The sequence below is a fragment of the Salvelinus namaycush genome, chromosome 19 (genome assembly GCF_016432855.1).
Source record: "Salvelinus namaycush isolate Seneca chromosome 19, SaNama_1.0, whole genome shotgun sequence".
NCBI lineage: Eukaryota > Metazoa > Chordata > Actinopteri > Salmoniformes > Salmonidae > Salvelinus > Salvelinus namaycush.
The window spans coordinates 28,162,128-28,184,001 of NC_052325.1; the positions used below are offsets into that span (position 1 = coordinate 28,162,128).

The 21,874-nt window shown below is 43.5% G+C and overlaps 1 protein-coding gene across 3 annotated transcripts; it reads left to right on the forward strand.

Moving 5' to 3' along the window:
• The first annotated feature begins 5,753 nt into the window (after nt 1-5,753).
• On the forward strand, nt 5,754-21,565 carry LOC120064275 (TBC1 domain family member 8-like). 3 transcript variants are annotated; one of them, XM_039014730.1, is made up of 20 exons: nt 5,754-6,116; nt 8,432-8,542; nt 8,688-8,806; nt 9,039-9,267; nt 9,778-10,018; nt 10,943-11,150; nt 11,589-11,774; nt 11,974-12,126; nt 12,670-12,820; nt 15,029-15,243; nt 15,333-15,450; nt 16,151-16,436; nt 16,527-16,668; nt 16,771-16,869; nt 16,994-17,062; nt 17,200-17,446; nt 17,966-18,031; nt 18,155-18,241; nt 18,317-18,435; nt 20,029-21,565. In XM_039014730.1, exons 1-20 carry the CDS (start codon nt 5,990-5,992, stop codon nt 20,485-20,487), a joined length of 3,432 nt encoding a protein of 1,143 aa, XP_038870658.1. In that variant the 5' UTR covers nt 5,754-5,989; the 3' UTR covers nt 20,488-21,565. The 3 variants fall into 3 exon arrangements, with proteins under 3 accessions (XP_038870658.1, XP_038870659.1, XP_038870660.1); XM_039014731.1 differs by having other exon boundaries at nt 18,341-18,435; XM_039014732.1 differs by lacking the exon at nt 18,317-18,435 and having other exon boundaries at nt 20,029-20,169.
• Nucleotides 21,566-21,874: the final 309 nt, after the last annotated feature.

Consider the following 21,874-nt stretch of genomic DNA (forward strand, 5'->3'; position numbering starts at 1 on the left):
CCATTCTTCGTTGCAGATCCTCTCAAGCTTTGTCAGGTTGGATGGGAAACATTGCTGCACAGCTATTTTCAGGTGTCTCCAGAGATGTTCGATCGGGTTCAAGTCCAGCTATAGCTGGGCCACTCAATGATATTCAGAGACTTGTCCCGAAGCCACTCCTGCATTGTCTTGGCTGTGTGCTTCAGGTCGTTGTTCTATTGGAAGGTGAACCTTTGCCCCCGTCTGAGGTCCGGAGCACTCTGGAGCAGATTTTCATCAAGGATCTCTCTGTACTTTGCTCTGTTCATCTTTGCCTCGATCCTGACTATTCTTCCAGTCCCTGCCGCTGTAAAACATCCCCATAGCAAGATGCTGCCACCAACGTGCTTCCATGTAGGGATGGTGCCAGGTTTCCTCCAGACGTGACGCTTGGCATTCAGGTCAAAGTGTTGATTCTTGGTTTCATCCGACCTGAGAATCTTGTTTGAGAGTCTTTGGGTGCCTTTTGGCAAACTTTTGGCTGTTATATGCCTTTTACTGAGGAGTGGCTTCTGTCTGGCCGTACTACCGTAAAGGCCTGATTGGTGGAGTGCTGCAGAGATGGTTGTCCTTCTGGAAGGTTCTCCTGTCTCCACAGAGGAACTCCAGAGTTCTGTCAGAGTGACCATCGTGTTTTTGGTCACCTTCCTGACCAAGGACCGCCCCCATTTTCTCAGTTTGGCCAGCTCTAGGAAGAGACTTGCTGGTTCAAAACTTCTTCCATTTAATAATGATGGAGGCCACTGTGTTCTTGGGGACCTTCAATGCTGCAGACATTTTTTGGTATCCTTCCCCAGATCTGTGCCTCGACACAATCCTGTCTCAGAGCTGTAAGGACAATTCCTTCAACCACATGGCTTGGGTTTTGCTCTGATGTGCACTGTCAAGTGTGGGACCTTATATAGACAGGTGTGTGCCTTTCCAAATAATGTCCAATCAATTGAATTTACCACAGGTGGACTCCAATCAAGTTGTAGAATCCTCTCAAGGCCAACTCTTTTCTCAGTATATATCAATGATGTCACTCTTGCTGTTGGTGATTCTCTGATCAACTTCTACACAGATGTTTTATTTTTTAAATATTTTTTTACCCTTTATTTAACTAGGCAAGTCAGTTAAGAACAAATTCTTATTTTCAATGACGGCCTAGGAACAGTGGGTTAACTGCCTTGTTCAGGGGCAGAACAACAGATTTGTACCTTGTCAGCTCGGGGATTCGAACTTACAAACTTTCAGTTACTAGCCCAACACTCTAACCATTAGGCTACCCTGCCGCCCCAGATGACACCACTCTGTATACATCTGGCCCTTCTTTGGACACTGTGCTAACAAACCTCCAATCAAGCTTCAATTCCATACCACACTCCTTCTGAGGCCTCCAACTGCTTTTAAATGCAAGTAAAACTAAGTGCATGCTTTTCAACCGATCGCTGCCCGTACCCTCCCACCTGACTAGCATCACTACTCTGGACGGTTCTAACTTAGAATATGTGGACAACTACAAATACCTAGGTGTCTGGTTAGACTGTAAACTCTCCTTCTAGACTCACATTAAGCATCTCCAATCCAAAATTAAATCTAGAATCGGCTTCCTATTTCAAAACAAAGCCTCCTTCACTCATGCTGCCAAACATACCCTCGTAAAACTGACTATCCTACCGATCCTTGTCTTCGGCGATGTCATTTACAAAATAGCCTCCAACACTCTACTCAGCAAATTGGATGTAGTCTATCACAGTGCCATCAGTTTTGTCACCAAATCAAATCAAATGTATTTATATAGCCCTTCTTACATCAGCTGATATCTCAAAGTGCTGTACAGAAACCCAGCCTAAAACCCCAAACAGCAAGCAATGCAGGTGTAGAAGCACGGGGGCTAGGAAAAACTCCCTAGAAAGGCCAAAACCTAGGAAGAAACCTAGAGATGAACCAGGCTATGAGGGGTGGCCAGTTCTCTTCTGGCTGTGCCGGGTGGAGATTATAACAGAACATGGCCAAGATGTTCAAATGTTCATAAAGGACCAGCATGGTCAAATAATAATAATCACAGTAGTTGTCGAGGGTGCAGCAAGTCAGCACCTCAGGAGTAAATGTCAGTTGGCTTTTCATAGCCGATCATTAAGAGTATCTCTACCGCTCCTGCGGTCTCTAGAGAGTTGAAAACAGCAGGTCTGGGACAGGTAGCACGTCCGGTGAACAGGTCAGGGTTCCATAGCCACAGGCAGAACAGTTGAAACTGGAGCAGCAGCACGGCCAGGTGAACTGGGGACAGCAAGGAGTCATCATGCCAGGTAGTCCTGAGGCATGGTCCTAGGGCTCAGGTCCTCCGAGAGAGAGAAAGAAAGAGAGAAAGAGAGAATTAGAGAGAGCATACTTAAATTCACACAGGACACCGGATAAGACAGGAGAAGTACTCCAGATATAACAAACTGACCTTAGCCCCCCGACACATAAACTACTGCAGCATAAATACCAAAGCCCCAAATACTACCCACCACAGCGACCTGTATGCTCTCGTTGGCTGGCCCACACTACATATTCGTCGCCAAACCCACTGGCTCCCGGTCATCTATAGATCTATGCTAGGTAAAGCACCGCCTTATCTCAGCTCTCTGGTCACCATAGCAACACCCACCCGTAGCACGCGCTCCAGCAGGTATATTTCACTGGTCACCCCCAAAGCCAACACTTCCTTTGGCCTCCTTTCTTTCCAGTTCTCTGCTGCCAATGACTGGAAAGAATTGTAAAAATCACTGAAGCTGGAGTCTTATATCTCCCCCTCTATCTTTAAGCATCAGCTGTCAGAGCAGCTTACCGATCACTGTACCTGTACACAGCCAATCTGTAAATTGCACACCCAACTACCTCATCCCCATATTGTTACTTATCGTCTTGCTCTTTTGCACCCCAGTATCTCTACTTGCACATCATCATCTGCACACCTATCACTCCAGTGTTTATGCTAAATTGTAATTATTTCGCCTCCATGGCCTATTTATTGACTTACCTCCCTACTCTTCTACATTTGCACATACTGTGCATAGACTTTTCTATTGTGTTATTGTCTATACGTTTGTTTATGTGTAACTCTGTGTTGTTGTTTTTGCTTTGATTTATCTTGGCCAGGTCGCAGATGTAAATGAGAACTTGTTCTCAACTGGCCTACCTGGTTAAATGCGCTGGTCTAATGTCCATTGCTCGTTTTCCTTGGCCCAAGCAAGTCTCTTCTTCTTATTGGTGTCCTTTAGTAGTGGTTTCTTTGCAGCAATCTGAGGTGCAGTTAACTCTAATGAACTTATCCTCTGCAGCAGAGGTAACTTTCCTGTGCAGTCCTCATGAGAGCCAGTTTCATCATAGTGCTTCATGGTTTTTGCGACTGCACTTGAAGAAACTTTCAAAGTTCTTGAAATGTTCCGGGATTGACTGACCTTCCTTTTTTTAAAGTAATGATGGACTGTCATTTTTCCTTGCTTATTTGAGCTGTTCTTGCCATAATATGGACTTGGTATTTTACCAAATAGGGCTGTCTTCTGTATACTACCCCTACTTTGTCACAACACAACTGATTGGCTCAAACGCATTAAGAAGGAAAGAAATTCCCCAAGTTAATTTACTTGGGGAATTTTGAAATACATTCCAGTGGACTACCTCATGAAGCGCTGGTTGAGAGAATTCCAAGCGTGTGCAAAGCTGTCATCAAGGCAAAGGGTGGCCACTTTAAAGAAACTCAAATATAACATATATTTTAATTTGTTTAACACTTTTTTGGTTACTACATGATTCCATGTGTTATTTCATAATTTTGATGTCTTCACTATTATTCTACAATGTAGAAAATAGTAAAAATCAAGAAGATCCATTGAATGAGTAGGTGTGTCAAGTTTTGACTGGTACTATATACACTACTCAAAAAAATAAAGGGAACACTAAAATAACACATCCTAGATCTGAATGAATGAAATATTCTTATTACATACTTTTTTCTTTACATAGTTGAATGTGCTGACAACAAAATCACACAAAAATTATCAATGGAAATCAAATTTATCAACCCATGGAGGTCTGGATTTGGAGTCACACTCAAAATTAAAAGTGGAAAACCACACTACAGGCTGATCCAACTTTGATGTAATGTCCTTAAAACAAGTCAAAATGAGGCTCAGTAGTGTGTGTGGCCTCCACGTGCCTGTATGACCTCCCTACAACGCCTGGGCATGCTCCTGATGAGGTGGCGGATGGTCTCCTGAGGGATCTCCTCCCAGACCTGGACTAAAGCATCCGCCAACTCCTGGACAGTCTGTGGTGCAACGTGGCGTTGGTGGATGGAGCGAGACATGATGTCCCAGATGTGCTCAATTGGATTCAGGTCTGGGGAACGGGCGGGCCAGTCCATAGCATCAATGCCTTCCTCTTGCAGGAACTGCTGACACACTCCAGTCTTTATGTAGAGCAACAATTCTTTTTTTCCAGATCCTCAGAGAGTTCTTTGCCATGAGGTGCCATGTTGAACTTCCAGTGACCAGTCAGTATGAGGGAGTGTGAGAGCGATGACACCAAATTTAACACACCTGCTCCCCATTCACACCTGAGACCTTGTAACACTAATGAGTCACATGACACCGGGGAGGGAAAATGGTAAATTGGGCCCAATTTGGACATTTTCACTTAGGGGTGAACTCACTTTTGTTGCCAGCGGTTTAGACATTAATGGCTGTGTGTTGAGTTATTTTGAGGGGACAGCAAATTTACACTGTTATACAAGCTGTACACTCACTATATATTGTAGCAAAGTGTCATTTCTTCAGTGTTGTCACATGAAAAGATATACTCAAATATTTACAAAAATGTGAGGGGTGTACTCACTTTTGTGATATACTGTATATATAGTTATTATAAAACAAATTTCCATAATTTTTTTCAATGTAGTTATGATGAGTATAGGCTATGAATTTATGAATTTCACTTGTGATGATCAATTATATGGTTGCTCTAAAAAACAATGTTTCTTTATTGTGATGAGTAGGTAGAGTATCTTATAATAGGGTCCTTTGACAACTCTGAGCATTACTGACGTGTGTTAATTCTCACCATAGTTTAAAACATAAATCATAGAAATTCTCTTTGTTGATTATGCACTGCATGCATGTTGCAACCACTATTTTACCACAGAAGAAGGCTAAAGCTATATTGCTACTTCCATATAGAACATTCTGTAAATTGTTATAGACAATATGGGTACTTCACCGACATTGCATTGATTTGTCACTAAATTAATATATGGTATGATCAAAAACTATTAAATTGTAAACTATAAGACAAAGAGAATACATCTAAAAATCAAAAATCTGTATTTACACACATTATTCAATTTAATATGAGGGAGGTTCAGTTGTTTTTGACAGTAGGTTACTAGGTCATCTAACTGACATGCATAGTAGTAATGATAATAAGTCATTGTAAGCATAATGCAGAATTGATACAATAGATGTCGTCAACATTCATCTTCTGATTTATTTGTGCACACTAGACAGCATATGGCACATGACTAAACCCATTTACTATGGACAAACAAACAATGTTTTTACAATCCAATTCTATTCCCAGATTGAGTTTTGTATGATAAACTGTTTCAATTAATACTAGACATAATAACCAATCACAAAGGGCCAGTGAAATTAAACTTCCTCGCTTTCGCCGGAAATATGGGAAGGAAAGGTTGAATGCGGAAATGAGACTCTCACTGTGAGGAGTACTTGTATAGTTGCGATCGGGTGGGTGAGAGAAAATATCAACAGAAGACGCTTGCGTTCTCGGGCAGCGCTTGAGATCAGTCACGGATGATTCTGAAAATCTTTTATTTTTCTAATGCGCTTGGAACTAATGAAGAAGTGTGCATGCTATCAACATCAACGACAATCTGCGTTATTTTGTTTTCGTTCCATTCTCTTTTTCAATCTCTTCCTTTGAAAGAATGTGGTTGACTCCAGAGGAAGTTTTGCTGAAAAACGCGCTGAAGCTTTGGGTTACCGAAAGATCTAACGATTTCTTCATTTTGCAGCGCAGAAGAGGACATGGGGATTCAGGGGGAAAATTTACAGGTAATACGCCAGCTACTCCCATTCATCTCACTGTCTTTCGTATGATTTCAGCAGCTTTAGTAGCCTATATTACCACTTGGACACACCAGTCCAACACTTAGTAACAACTCATTTATAAACAATGTTGCAAATAGCTGCGATTCAACCAATATTTTTTTGGTTGATATTTTGCTGGGAGCATAATGTCGAAAGACAATTCTTGGTTGAATTGCAGCTACCGTATGTTGCAACTTGCCATAGCCTTGGCTACAGTGTAGGATCCGTTTTTTACAAAGCTTGGAAACAAGTGTTTTCCCCATATTTGGGATTATCAAAACAATGTTTTCTTTGCAACTTAAAATAATATGTGACATGAAGCCTTGGAGCAATAACAGGCAACTTGTTAACATATCACTTGTTTTTTGGACTGTATTTTCTTTCAGGTCTTCATAGATTCTTTACAATTCCATACAGTTTTTGTCTGATGATGGACCATGATAAGGTGTCACCTGGTCTTGTTTTTGTGTAATCTTCATTGGGATTTTCACTTTAAGATAGAACTGTATACATCAGGCACAGGAGAGGATAGGGAGTATCATCTCATAAAAACAATATAACATTTCCTGGCAAGAGTTTAGAGTATTTCTTTGTTGCCATGGTTTCCAAAGTAAATCTGTGGGTTGAAAGGTCAGAAGAAGCCCTAGTTTTTGGCTCTTACAAAACCACACCCTAGTTTTGTTATGGGAAGAGAAGAACAAGTACAATATCAATTGGGAAAAAATTTATCCATGATTTGATTAAGATAAAACATAAAAAGGGTATTGAGCAGCACTGAAACATCTGCAACGTCTAGTACTCTGTCACTAGCTAAAATAACTTCTGCTTCCTATTTCACAAAGAACACTTTCCTGTGAGGGACATTTAAGGTTTCCTTTCTCCCGACCTCTGAGCACACTGTACATGTCCATTGTCCACAGCCTTACAAACTCAGTGAACAATATAAGCCGAACAAAATACATGATTTACAGTGAAGTAAGCGGTTAGGTGACAAATAGGTTTGTGTTGCCAGGGTACAAAGGTTCAGAGCGGCAGACAGGCAGAGCTTAATAGTTGTGGTGTGGTCTGGGATGGGCAGTGCTCCAGGAGAGAGTTATTTGTCTGGTGTTCAGTTTGTCTTCCATCCCTCTCCTCTTTTGTGGCGGAGCGGTTGGGTGGGGGTGGGAATGCCAAACACTAGATAGTGATCTCACAGCGACCAGACTGTAGCCTAATGAAAGTAGTAAGCCTAATGCCTTGTCTTGCCTGCTGTGTGCTTATTACATATTTGATTTGCCAAATCATTACCAGACTGTTCTTGCAAACTTAATGTTTTATTGTAGTTGAGGCCATGTGCTGCAGCTGACTGTTAGCACTTTGATGGGACTGTTTTTCCCAGCTCTCCCTAAATGCTCCATTCTGTTGAAAATGGCTGTGCTTAGCAAAGGAAAGACATAATTAAAACTAGACAAGAGGGACTAGTGTTTGGTGGCTTTGGCCTCAGTGGAAAATCATGATCCTGATTAGCGGTGGAGTTAAAGAGATACTATGATGATGAGTCTAGGTTCTGTTATGGTACCTCAGGATATTAGAGAGTGTATCTGGTTCCTTTAAGGTGATGACTGGTGGGGTCTCAACACCTAATAAATACAAATGAGTTTGGGATGTTAGGGACTCTCTTAAGTTTGTAGTTTTTATGCCATGGCTTTGGGGCTTCACATGTGGAGGATTTGTGGAGAGGGAGGGGGTCTCGATTCTAATACTGTTACCCTATGATTCTAGTGGACCAATGTAGTGACAAACAGAGAAGAACAATACTTATGTTGAACCTCTTAATAGCTTTTATGTTCTATGTTATGTTCTCACATAATGTGGCCATTATGAGACTGTTAGTGACCATTAGTGGTACCAGTTTATGTCCAATCTATTTTGTAATGCCTCAAGGCTGGAATCCAGTGCTCACTGGAATATCTGAGTCTGTTATACACATGATAATGCCTTTAGCTTTCTGGCGTTATGTGTAATAGGTGCCGTTGTGCCCCATCTGCTTAAAGGCACAATCTGTAAAACTTCCTGCTGTTCAACTAATGATAACCATTGATTATTGTAGGAAATGCCTTATGAGCTCAGTACAATTGTCTTACCATATGAAAATATATGATATAACCGTTCATATGGGTTGGTATAATGTTGCCTCTCTCCCATGTGTCAATGAGCTCATTGATATGTGTGTGTTGTCAGATGGTATTTCTCAGTAATTTCTGGTCTCTTTCTGTGTCTGACTGCTTTGGTCTGTCCAGGTCTTCTGGTGGGAGCTCTGGACACAGTCCTGGACTCCAACGCCCGGGTCACACCATTCCGTATCCTGCTACAGGTGCCTGGGTCACAGGTCAGCTGGACTATAGCTTGTGGTAAGCTCTGAGTAATGTCTCTCCTTTTCCTCTCGCCGATTCTCATATTTGTCGGTCGGTAGGTCCCTGCTTCTACTCTCTTTCTCTGGCTCTCTCTCTGTGTATCTATTTCTCTGTGTGTGCGCGTGTGTCTGTTGTTATACAGGTGCTGCTGTCGAGGACATGAACAGGCATTGGGACTGGCTGGTCCAGAACCTACTCCACTCTCTCTCAGTGTTTGAGAACAAGGAGGATGTCGCCAGCTTCGTCAAAGGGAAAGTCAAGGTACTGTACTATTAGAATAAGATTAACTATAGACCTGTGATACTCTGTAAATACTATGTAGGCCTACTATCAAAAACCACTGTGTTCAACTTAATCTGACTCTCAAATGTTGTCTCTTCTTGACTTTCTTTTCTATTTCTGTGTATCTTGCGCTCAAACCCTGTTTTGCATTTTTGTTTCTCTTCCTCTTTTTCTTTCTCTCATTGCCCATTCATTTCTCTTTCTCCCCCAGGGTCTGATAGCAGAGGAGGTGAGGGGGAAGCAGGCGGCTCAAGAGGAGGACCCAGAGAAGTTCCGGGAGGTACTGCTGAAGTTTGAGCTGCGTTTCGGCCTGCCCTCCTCAGAGAAGCTGGTCACCACCTACTCCTGCTGCTGCTGGAAGGGGCGTGTTCCCCGGCATGGCTGGCTCTACCTCAGCATCAACCACATGGCCTTCTACTCCTTCCTGCTGGGAAAGGAAGGTCCATCCCCTTAAATTCTCCCCCTTTAATTAGCACACAGAATAGCCCCCAGTCTTACTGGTTGTGAACTGGTTGGGAACTAGTCTGAACTGGTTGTGTCTGTTAATTAGAAACTCTATCCTCTGTTTTCCTGTTGTAAAGATGACAAGCCCTTTATATGTCTTGTGAACTGTGACATACTTTCCACAGTAAACATTGTGCCTTTTCAGTTAAAGTGATGCTGCAGAGGTTTTGTATAACTTCAGCCAGTAGTTTTGAAAGTAGCCCTCGAGAAAAAACGTGTCCCTAAAAATGTTGCATAATTGTGTACAATGTCATCCATTTCATATGATATGTAACGTCCTACAAAAAAAAAGGGTATTATCTGTTACGAATTCCAATTTGTACAATATCTTACAAATGTTTAAGTGCTGAAGATCCTGTTCAATCTCTTTAACCATTGAAATCTCTTCAGTGTTCAGTGTCTTCTAAACCTAACCCCTGACCTTTGACCACTTCTCTCTCCCTCAGTGAAGTTTGTGATCCCGTGGGTGGAGGTGACGAGGCTGGAGCGGGTCTCCACTGGCCTTATGACGGACATGGTGCGTGTGACAACGCGGCGGCGCCAGCGGGACTTCTCTATGTTCCTGAGCCCGGACGAGGCGTTCGGGGTCATGGGTCAGCTGGCTGACATCGCACTGCGACGCCTGCTGGACAGTGGAGGTCTGGAACTGGAACAAGTCCTCCAGCAGTCCTCCAACATCACCAAGAGGTCAGGGGGCAACGCAGAATAAGTTAGATGAAGTTGTAGCGTATTGTAGTGTAAAGGAGGGCAGGGGATTTTTTGTGGGTGTGTCATTTGGTTTGTTCAGATTCATATTATCTGTTCTTTGTTGACTTGCCTCACAGTTCTGAGAGGATTGGATTGGTGTCAGCAATCTGATTGATCGGTTGCTTTCCTGATTAAATAGTTTGATAAACAGTAGTTTAATAAGTTTGTCTCATTGTTATCTGCTTTGGTCAAAAGGAACCTCATCAAGCACTTCCTGAAAATCCCTCATATCTTGACTAATTTACTTCCCTCTAGTTTCCGACCATCCTCTCCATAACCTTGCATCATAGTGTGACTGAATGTGTGTGTTTTAGTTCCACCTGTAGTACATTCACCATAACATTTTAAATTTCAGGTTTTGTGTGTAAAATTACAGTTTTCAGTGGTAAAATTGTACTTTGGAGCTGAGCTAAAGCATTCAGTTATATATCTCTATGGATGTAACAGACTGTTTAGTTGTATTATTTATTTGGTAACTTCCTCACATGCAACTCTTGCCAAGTGGGTGATATTTTTGTCCCTCCCCCATCATTCAGCATAGTGTAAATTCCTCATCACCATAACAGGAAGTGAAAAATTATCTGACCTAAATTACAGTGACCAAAATAGTCTGCCTGTATCTGAGTGTATCTGGATTCTTTATAAGTTTTCCTTATCATAGCTGTCAGTCAGAAATGTCTGAGTCACTAAAGGTAACGAGGCCATGAGGATTCACACTCAGTCCGTCTTTTACTCTCTCTCTATCCTGGAGGAGAATCCCTAACTGTCACTCATTTTCTACAGAACAGATCTCTGTCTGTGTCAGTCTAACTCGTCCCCCTGTCAGCTAAGTAACTTTCTATGACTGTCACACTTTCCCCTCAGGGTTCTGGAGGAGCAGGCATTGAGGGCGTACGTCCTGGCTCTTTTCCGGCTACCGCGGGCCGAGTGTCTCCAGGAGGTGGCTCTGTGTTCAGTGTGGACGCCCCATGCCCGATGCCACACAGCCGGAACGCTCTACACCACCGACAGCTACCTATGCTTCGCCAGTCGAGAGGAGGGCCACTGCAGCCTGCTCATCCCCCTTTCAGAGGTATCCATCGTATCATACTGCAGTTGACTCTGCTGGTTAAACTTTAATGGTGGCTTACCACTGTTTACAGTGTATAAGTGTTGTTGGAAGTGTTAGAGCTTACACCTTTAGCCTTAAGCTTTACCATGGTTAACTACATTAGTTGCTATACACCAGAGTCGTGTATAGAGATGTATGGCTCTTGCATACATAAACAAGTTATTCAAAGTTTATTACTGTGTTATTACCATTTTACCATATCATATTTTTCCTTACTGTACCATACTAAATCAAATCAAATGTATTTATATAGCCCTTCGTACATCAGCTGATATATCAAAGTGCTGTACAGAAACCCAGCCTAAAACCCCAAACAGCAAGCAATGCAGGTGTAGAAGCATACTACCAACATTTCCTTGGCTCTTGACCTTTTACCTCTGTCTCTTCCTGTGCTGCCAGGTGATCTCCATAGAGAAGGCTGAGAGCACCAGCCTGCTGCCCAACCCAGTGATCGTCAGTGTGAGGAGTAAGAAGGCCTTCCAGCTGATCGAGCTGCAGGACAGAGACAGCCTGGTGGACAGTCTGATGTCACGGCTCAGAGCCCTGCAATGGAAACACTCCATGTTCCACAGCAAGAAATCTCTGGTATGCTACAGCAACACTACCAGCCCATAAATGCCTGTTGTCAATTACACACATCACATCTCATGGTGATGCCCAACAGGCCTGGTCCAAGAAGCAGAATGCAACTGCAAGGACATATATGATTACTGCTAGTATTTTTACACACAAGTTAGTCATTCATTGTGTATATTTAACTAATTCTGATGTTTGGGTGCTCCAGACGTCCTCATCTCCCTACTATACCTTCTACTATGACACCATGTACTGTGATGGGGAGGAGATCGAGGAGAGACCACTGCGTCACACAGTGAACACAGAGGCTCTGATGGCATACTACCACCACTCTCAACCTGACCGCAACAATAGCACGGCTGTGAGTATGGAAACTAGTGCACCGTCGGCCATAACCCTGATATGGCCGGAGCCTCCTTTATTATGATGTTTACATAGCAGATACCATAATAATGGTGGCTGCAGGGATAAGAGGGCCACATTGGCCAATGTGTCTAGGCTTGACATTTAACATTGGTTGCCTGTTTCTGTTTTAAGCAACTCCTTTGTTGTTGTCATGCTAAATATTTATTAGGCTGAATTAGAATTCTAAATGTTTAGCATGACAACAACAAAGGAGTTGCTTTAACCAAAAGTGGCAACTAAACATCAAGCCTATTAGAAACAGACTGGTAACCAGGGTATGGTATATGTGATATAGTGGTAGTTCTGGGATGAGGTTGTGATTCTGTTACACCTCTTTCATTATTTAAACATGTATTGATCCCTGTTCTCCCCCTGACTGGCACACTGGGTAACTTTACCTCCCAAGGCTATTGCTGAGAATGTGCTTACAGTACTACAATACTCGGTTTGCTCAAGGGTGTGTGTGTCCTGTGTGTGTGTGTGTGTGTGCGTCCTGTAGACCATGGAGCAGATGAAAGAGCGTCTGTGGGATGACCATTTCTCTGCGTATGGTCGAGGTGTCCACATGTTCCGCACAGAGAAGATCCAGAAGCTGGTTGCCATGGGAATACCAGAGTCGCTACGGGGAGAGCTATGGATGACCTTCTCTGGTGAGCGGTGGAGGAGTCTGAGGTCATTGGTTGCTATAACAACAGGTCAAATATACAGTACCAGTCAAAAGTTTGGACACACCTACTCATTCAAGGGTTTTTCTTTATTTGTACTATTTTCTACATTGTAGAATTTATAGTGAAGATATCAAAACTATGAAATAACACATATGGAATCATGTAGTAACCAAAAAAGTTTTAAACAAATCAAAATATATTTTATATTTGAGATTCTTCAAAGTAGCCACCCTTTGCCTTGATGACAGCTTTGCACACTCTTGGCATTCTCTCAACCAGCTTCACCTGGAATGCTTTTCCAACAGTCTTGAAGGAGTTCTCATATATGCTGAGCACTTGTTGGCTGCTTCACTCTCCGGTCCAACTCATCCCAAACCATCTCAATTGGGTTAAGGTCGAGTGATTGTGGAGGCCAGGTCATCTGATGCAGCACTTCATCACTCTCCTTGGTCAAATAGCCCTTACACAGCCTGGAGGTGTGTTTTGGGTCATTGTCCTGTTGAAAAACAAATGATAGTCCCACTAAGCGCAAACCAGATGGGATGGCGTGTCGCTGCAGAATGCTGTGTTAGCCAGGCTGGTTAAGTGTGCCTTGAACTTTAAGTAAATCACAGACAGTGTCACCAACAAAGCACCCCCACACCATCACACCTCCTCCTCCATGCTTCACTGTGGGAACCACACATGCGGAGATCATCCATTCACCTACTCAGCGTCTCACAAAGACACGATGGTTGGAACCGGTCTAATGTCCATTGCTCGTGTTTCTTGGCCCAAACAATTAACTTCTTCTTATTGGAGTCCTTTAGTAGCGGTTTCCTTGCAGCAATTCAACCATGAAGGCCTGATTCACACAGTCTCCTCTGAACAGTTGATGTTCAGAGTTCATGTAAGAGACAAATATGTGAAGCATTTATTTGGGCTGCAATCTGAGGTACAGTTAACTCTAATGAACTTTTGCAGCAGAGGTAACTCTGGGTCTTCCTTTCCTGTGGCGGTCCTGATGAGAGCCAGTTTCATTATGGCGCTTGATGGTTTTTGCGACTGCACTTGAAGAAACTTTCAAAGTTCTTGAAATTTTCCAAATTGACTGACCTTCATATCTTAAAGTAATGATGGACACACCTGTTAATTGAAATGCAATCCTGGTGACTATCTCATGAAGCTGGTTGGGAGAATGCGAAAAGTGTCCAAAGTTGTCATGAAGGCAAAGGGTGGCTACTTTGAAGTATGTCAAATATAAAATATATTTAGATTTTTTTTAAATACTGTTTTTGGTTACTACATGATTCCATATGTGTTATTTCATAGTTTTGATGTCTTCACTATTATTCTACAATGTAGAAAGTAGTAAAAATAAAGAAAAACCATTGAATGAGTAGGTGTATCCAAACTTTTGACTGGTACTCTATTTAAGGGTGGGGTTATCTTTAGGGTAGATATCTGTATATCCTCAAAGGAGGGAGAGCGAGTACTGTTCTGTGTTCTGCTCGACTGCCTACTTTCAGTTCCGTTCCTATGTACAATGCCTAGCATTTATGGTATGTGCCATTTTATCTTAGAGTTTGGGGAGGGGCTTTTACCAGGCAAGCAGTTCCCTTTTTTTTTTAAAAAGTCTTGATGCAACTTTATAGTCTATTCTCAGGGATCCTGCTTTGCTTTATTCTGTTAGTGTCAGAGTTGATGTCATTTGAAATCCAGATCAGCAGGATTTAGTGGGCATACAAATAGCTTGTGACCTCATCGCCAATGAAAACAAGCAATTAGGCCTGTGTGAACACACTGCACAGACTGCACCAGAAACAGACTGGCAGCAGACTGGCTCCACTCCACTGTGATGGACCTGAACAGACTGTTTTCTTTGCCCCCATATCAAACTATCCCCAGTCACCTGTTTACTCCCTATCAATGTTCTAAATGCATCACATCCTCCAGGGGCAGTCAACAAAGGGCAAAGAGCTCCAAACAAGCCTTGTCCCAAAGTAACCCCTATCTTTTTGGTGTTTCCAGTTCTGAAGGAACCAGATAGGTAACTTATCCATTCCTTTCAGATCTGCAAACACTTACGGGTAGGAACGAAAGAGAAGGGTTAGGGCCTAGGGGATGTTTTCCAACCAGGCCTTTATGTACATGTAAGTGCTTATATGCTGTTGCTGTGTAACACCAACACCATTCCCCCTGGAAACACAGACTCATCGTCAGAGTTGGCATCCCACCCAGACTACTACTCGGGGCTGGTGACGGAGTCTATAGGGCACAGCAGCCTGGCCACGGAAGAGATCGAGAGAGATCTGCACCGCTCGCTGCCCGACCACCCCGCCTTCCAGAACGTCACGGGCATCGCTGCCCTACGCCGCGTCCTCACCGCATATGCCCACCGCAACCCCAAGATTGGCTACTGCCAGGTAAGGTATCCACTACCATACAGTAACCTATGTCACAATGTGTATACAGTGCAGGTAGAGTATAACTGACTGCCTGTCATTCTTCCTAGTCAATGAATATCCTGGCATCTGTGCTGCTGCTGTACACTAAAGAGGAGGAGGCCTTCTGGCTGCTGGTGGCTGTGTGTGAGAGAATGCTGCCTGACTATTTCAACCGCAGAGTCATAGGTGAGAGGTCAAACTGACCTGCATAGGTTTACCACTACTATTGTTACTACATTGCTATTACTACAGCGATGGTTCGTCTACTTCCACTTTTACTGACATTATAGCTAGTACTGTACATTAGATGAAGTACTAAAAATAAAGCTATCAAAACCATAGCAGATCAAACATTAGTAGGTCTATTAGTAGCCGGTCTGGTGTTTAGATGATTTGAATGTGAGTTTTTTTCTCCGTCAGGGCTGTTTTTCTGCCCTGACTGCAACAGAGCCAACAATAACTCAAGGCTTTCTTTAGCCAGCGTGAAGCGTAAACACAAGCTAATTTCCTGTGCTTTGTGCCACTATTTATTTCTGGCGCATATGAAATGCATTCAAAGTAATTTCCTCTTCTGGCCTGTTCTGCTTTGAAATTGCAGTTGTTTACTTATTCTCCTTAGAAAATTGATTTTTCATCTCCATGTGGCTTCCTGGTTCAAATAAAGTCTTAAACGATCACTTATCTGGGATATTGCACAATGAGAACATGTCATTCTCACACGCATGTGTGGAAGTCAAGACATCATGAGTATACACGTGTATAGAGCATACATCCACGAGACCATTCATTTCCCTCTATGGGATGATAAAGGATGTTCTGTACTTCTATAGAGGTGTACGTTCATGAGTTTATCTATATTAATGTAGATTTTCACTTGTGTTTGCAGGTGCTCAGGTGGACCAGTCAGTGTTTGAAGAGCTGATCCAGGAGCGTCTTCCCGAGCTGGCCGAGCACATTCCCGGCCTCTCCCCCCTCTCTTCCCTCTCCCTGTCCTGGTTCCTCACCCTCTTCCTCAGTGTGCTTCCCTTCCGCAGCGCCGTCTGTGTGGTAGACTGCTTCTTCTTCCACGGCATCAAAGCCATCTTCCAGCTTGGGCTAGCTGTGCTGGATGCGAACGCTGCGGCGCTGTGTGCTAGTGCAGATGACGGCCAGGCCCTCATGATCCTCACTGGGTAATGCATATGGAGGAATGCATGCATGTCTACACACAGTTCACATCTGAGCATAGTCTACATTCTCACACAAAACTTCTCTGCCTGCAGCTTTCTGGACCACGTGAAGTACGATGAGAATCCGTCTCCACCTGCCGCTCACCCTCCCTCGTCTCCGAGGGGGGAGGAGGAGGGCAGTACGACTGTAGAACTACACACCCTGATCACTGACCTCATCATTGACTCCTATGAGGTAAGACAGCACTGCAATACTCCCTCCACACCACCAGAGGGTAGTTGTGAAAAATATTGCACTGATGTTTGTTCTCGGTGTGTCCCTGTCCTGTTTTGTCAGAAATTTGGAGACCTGACGGTGAGACAGATAGAGCGGTTGCGATGCAGACACCGGATCCAGGTTCTCCAAGCACACGAGGACATCACCAAGGAGAACGCAGTGGGTCTTTCATATCACATCTCAAACAGTCACACGCATGCATGAAATACACAATGACCAAAGGTTGAAATCTTACACTTTTCCTCTCCAAACTGCTTGACCCTTCCCATCTCTCTGTGTGTAGCTCAGGGTGGTGACTCCAGATGTCTCTCTCTCCCCTGAAAACCTGGCTGATGTCTACGACCTCTTCAAGGTACTTCAGTTCAATTCAATACACCTTTATTTATCTTCCCAGGACCACTAAGAAAGGCATTGCCAGAGCACGATGATAACGTCCTCCACCTATAGTCCAACTGTACAACAACACATCTGTGTCTGTTTCTCTTATAGACAGAGCACTTCATCAACCTGTACTGGGGTGATGGGAGCACCACTGTGGCTCTCCAGCACCATGACCCAGGCCAGCCCTATGTGGAGCAGTACAGAGTGGACCCGGCCCAGTTCAAAAGCCTGTACGTGCTACTGGTTCCCTGGCTGTGTGGCCTTCACACTGACACCGTGGCCCACCGGACCTTCACACTGCTGGACCAGGACAGAGACTTACTCATCACCTTCAGAAAGTTTGCCGGGTGGCTGGGTAATTTTTTTAAACGTTTATTTGAAACATGGACAATGTACAACAAAACACAAGTCTCAGAAGTGAGAAGGGTTGCGTTGCACCAGATTTAGCTAACAGCTAATTTACATATTGTGTGTGTGTGTGTGAGTAAGAGAGGGTGTGTGTGTTTAAAAGAGGTAGGGAGAGTGAGTATGTGTATGCCTGAAGAGATAATGTGTGTAATATGAGTGCTTTCATATTATGCTTTCATGGGCATCTGGAATTCAGCCCACCAGGGTTTTATGGGAATCAATATGCAGCCAAGGCTTTTAGGATGAGCTGCCACTGCTGTGTACAGTACATTGACTGAAGTAGAGAAAATATGTAAATTCACCTCTTAAACTCACAGAGCTGAAGGGCTCCCTCTGTGGTCCTCTATCATTTAGACAGACAGTATAAACACTAACTGACACACATTGTGATTTAAAGCCAATGACTGGCTGTTGGAGATGTTAATCAATTGTAATGGTGACAATTCTGTGTCTCTCTCGGCATCAGACACACTATACTGTGAGGAACTGAATGAGAAGATCAGACTTCTGTATCGTTTGCACATACCTCCAGGTGAGTCACATAGCCTTCCTACGGTGTTTTACTCCTCTTTAAGACATGTACTTTAGCTGGACATGCAACTAGCTTTGACTAGAGATCCATTAACATTCATCGTAATGCGACTGTCTCCTGTAGCTCTGACTGAGAGTGAGGATGACCCGTCTCCACTGAAGAGCCCTCTGCTGTCCACTACCAGACCACTCCATATAGAGATGCCTAATGGTAACTATTCATGCGTCAAGTGTTCCAGGTTCATGTTTCTAGCTCTGTCCTGTTCAGATGATCACGTTGATGTAGCTCCTGTGTGTGTTCATGTTGAAGAGGAGATCAGAGACTATCAGGAGCAGTTGAAGCAGATGTTGAAGGACCTGGCTCAGGAGAAGAATGTGGAGAAACCGCTACCTCTAATGAACCAGGTACACAGCGCATTCGGAAAGGATTCAGACCCCTTGACTTTTTCCAAATTTTGGTACATTACAGCTTTATTCTAAAATAGATGAAATATTTTTTCCCCCTCAGCAATCTATGACAAAATAAAAAGTTATTTTTTGCACATTTTAGTTTTTTTTTTAAACATACATTATTTACATAAGTATTCAGAACCTTTGCTATGAGACTCGAAATTGAGCTCAGGTGCATAGTGTTTCCCTTGATCATCCTTGATGTTTCTACAACTTCATTGGAGTCCACCTGTGGTAAATTCAATTGATTGGACATGATTTGGAAAGGCACACACCTGTCTATATAAGGTCCCACAGTTGACAGTGCATGACAGAGCAAAAACCAAGTCATGAAGTCGAAGGAATTGTCCGTACAGCTCTGAGACAGGATTGTCGAGGCACATATCTGGGGAAGGGTACCAAAACCTCTCTGCAGCATTGAAGGTCCCCAAGAATACAGTGGCCATCATTCTTAAATGGAAGAAGTTGGAAACCACCAAGACTCTTCCTAGAGCTGGCCACCTGGCCAAACTGAGCAATCGGGGGAGAAGTGCCTTGGTCAGGGAGGTGACCAAGAACCCGATGGTCATTCTGATAGAGATCCAGAGTTCCTCTGTGGAGATAGGAGAACCTTCCAGAAGGATAACCATCTCTGCAGCACTCCACCAATCAAGCCTTTATGGCAGAGTGGCCAGACAGAAGCCACTCCTCAGTAAAAGGCATATGACAGCCCGCTTGGAGTTTGGCAAAAGGCACCTAAAGGACTCTCAGACCATGAGAAAGAAACAAGATTCTCTGGTCTGATGAAACCAAGATTAAACTCTTTGGCCTGAATGCCAAGCGCCACGTCTGGAGGAAACCTGGCACCATGCTCCGGGGATGTTCTTCAGCAGCAGGAGACTTGTTAGGATCGAGGGAAAGATGAACGGAGAAAAGTACAGAAAGATCCTTGACGAAAACCTGCTCCAGAGTGCTCAGAACCTCAGACTGGGTCGTTGTCCTGTTGCCTCAAAGCACACAGCCAAGACAATACAGAAGTGGCTTCGGGACAAGTCTCTGTATGTCCTTGACTGGCCCAGCCAGAGCCCGGACTTGAATCCGATCGGACATCTCTGGAGAGACCTGAAAAGAGATGTGCAGCGACGCTCCCCATCCAACCTGACAGAGCTTGAGAGGATCTGCAGAGAAGAATGGGAGAAACTCCCCAAATACAGCTGTGCCAAGCTTGTAGCGTCATACACAAAAATACTTGAGGCTGTAATCGCTGCCAACGGTGCTTCAACAAAGTACTAAGTAAAGGGTCTAAATACTTATGTAAATGTGATATCATTTTATTTGTAATACATTTGCAAAAATGTTTAAACCTCATTATGGGGTATGTGTGTAGATTGATGAGGATTATAAAAATAAAACATTTGGAATAACACTAATGTAACAATGTGGAAAAAGTCAAAGGGTCTGAATACTTTCCGAATGCACTGTACAATAAGGAAGGAATTCAATCAGGGACCCAATAAACAGTCATTAAGTCACAACAAAGGTATAATAAACTTATATTGTTTTCTACAGAGGGAGTTCATCCAGTTCTGTAAGACCCTCTACAGCATGTTCCATGGCAACCCAGATGAGAACGAGCTCTTTCAGGCCATCGCTACAGTGACCAGCCTGGTGCTGCAGATCGGTGAGGTCGGCCACCGCAGCCGGTCAGAGGTCAGCAGCGAGGGCGGGGCCGGAGACGAGGTAGAGGAGGATCACAGGGAGGGGAGTCAAGAAGACCACCCTGTCTTCAGCACCAAAGAAGGAGATGGAGAGAGGCAGGAGGGGACCAGGAAGAGTTCCGAGCGGTCTGAGAGCTCGAGCGAGTGGACGGTCAGCTACGCTCAGATCCTGGCCTCGCTCCTCACAGAACAGCAGCTGGTCAACTTCTTTGAGAAACCACTGGACCTGTCAGCAAAGGTGGCTGTAGCAAAGGTGAAACAGTACCATGAAAGGGCCGGTCTGCTTATGCTTCAGCAAGGAACCAGCTGATTTAACATGACCAAGAGAATGACCATGTGACCCAATACTGGGTTTCTAATCTAGTTGCTTGTCTAGATGCCAGGCAGATTTGTCGGCAATAAATTGTCTGTGTCCTCCGTCCTACAAGGATGAGTGGGTCCCAAGAGTCCATATGTGCCTATATTGAGTTGTAGGTCTGTCAAGCACGAGGGAGAAGTACTGTAGATGTGTAGGTCTTCCTATCCTGATGAAATGTGGCCTCGTCTTCTGGGACCAACCGCTCAGTTTGAAAACAGGTTTACCAAAACCAGAGGTGGCTGAGACGTGCATGATAATCAATGAAGACTACATGTATCAACCAGTCAATCATATATATATATATATATATACTACTGTGAGAACGTCCCACACATGATGCACTACATGAAACACCATGAAAAGGGATAACATTTCTCAGTATTTGTAGACGTTTTCATTTTCCTTCATCCAGTCTATGAAATGGGAACAAATTCAAATATTTTATGACATTGGCTGCCTGGTTGGTAATACAGCCTAGGCAGGATCTTGTTTACCATATCTTCCAACCTCAAGTAGAGCAGACAAGTGTTATTTTCCTGCCAAATATTTGCCTTTATTTACTGCGCAATGTTTGTCATACAATAATGGAACGTTGGAATCATGCCTTTGTGTGCAACATTGTAAATGTACACTTATATATTTTGTCCTGTATTGATCTAATTAATGTATTTTGTTCTTTAAGAATTCCTATTTTAAGTGTTCTATAACTGTTTATGAGCCTGTTATTCTACCAAGCATATTTCTTAATTCAAGTGTTAATGACCAGTATTATACTATAGACCAAAGTCCTACACACCTTCTCAAAATCAGTTGAGATACCAACTACACAAATGATACCGCTGTGCCTCAGATTTTGTTAAATGGGTCTTCTATACAAAGAACTTGATTTTGCCAATAGAATCAGTAATGACATTTGACAGTAATGTGCATTATAAATGGGACCTTTGATCAATTCTTTAACATCAATTTCATGTCTGCTGCACAAAGTCTAACATGGTTCGTTTGTAAATCATTAAAACAATATGCCTCATCCATGTCTTGTTCTGTCTTTCAAAGATTGATTCACTAAGGAGATTGTAGACCCTCAAAAGCCCATTGTGTAATGGAATGTCCACCAGAGCTATTGACAGAATTTGTTAATTTCTCTACCATAAGCCACCTCTGTTTTAGAGCATTTGGCAGTATGTCCAACCGGCCTCACAACCGCAGACCATGTGTAACCGTGCCAGCCCAGAACCTCCACATCCGGCTTCTTCACCTGCGGGACCGTCTTGAGTCCAGCCATACGGACAGCTGATGAAACTGTGGGTTTGCACAATCGAAGAACTTCTACACAAAC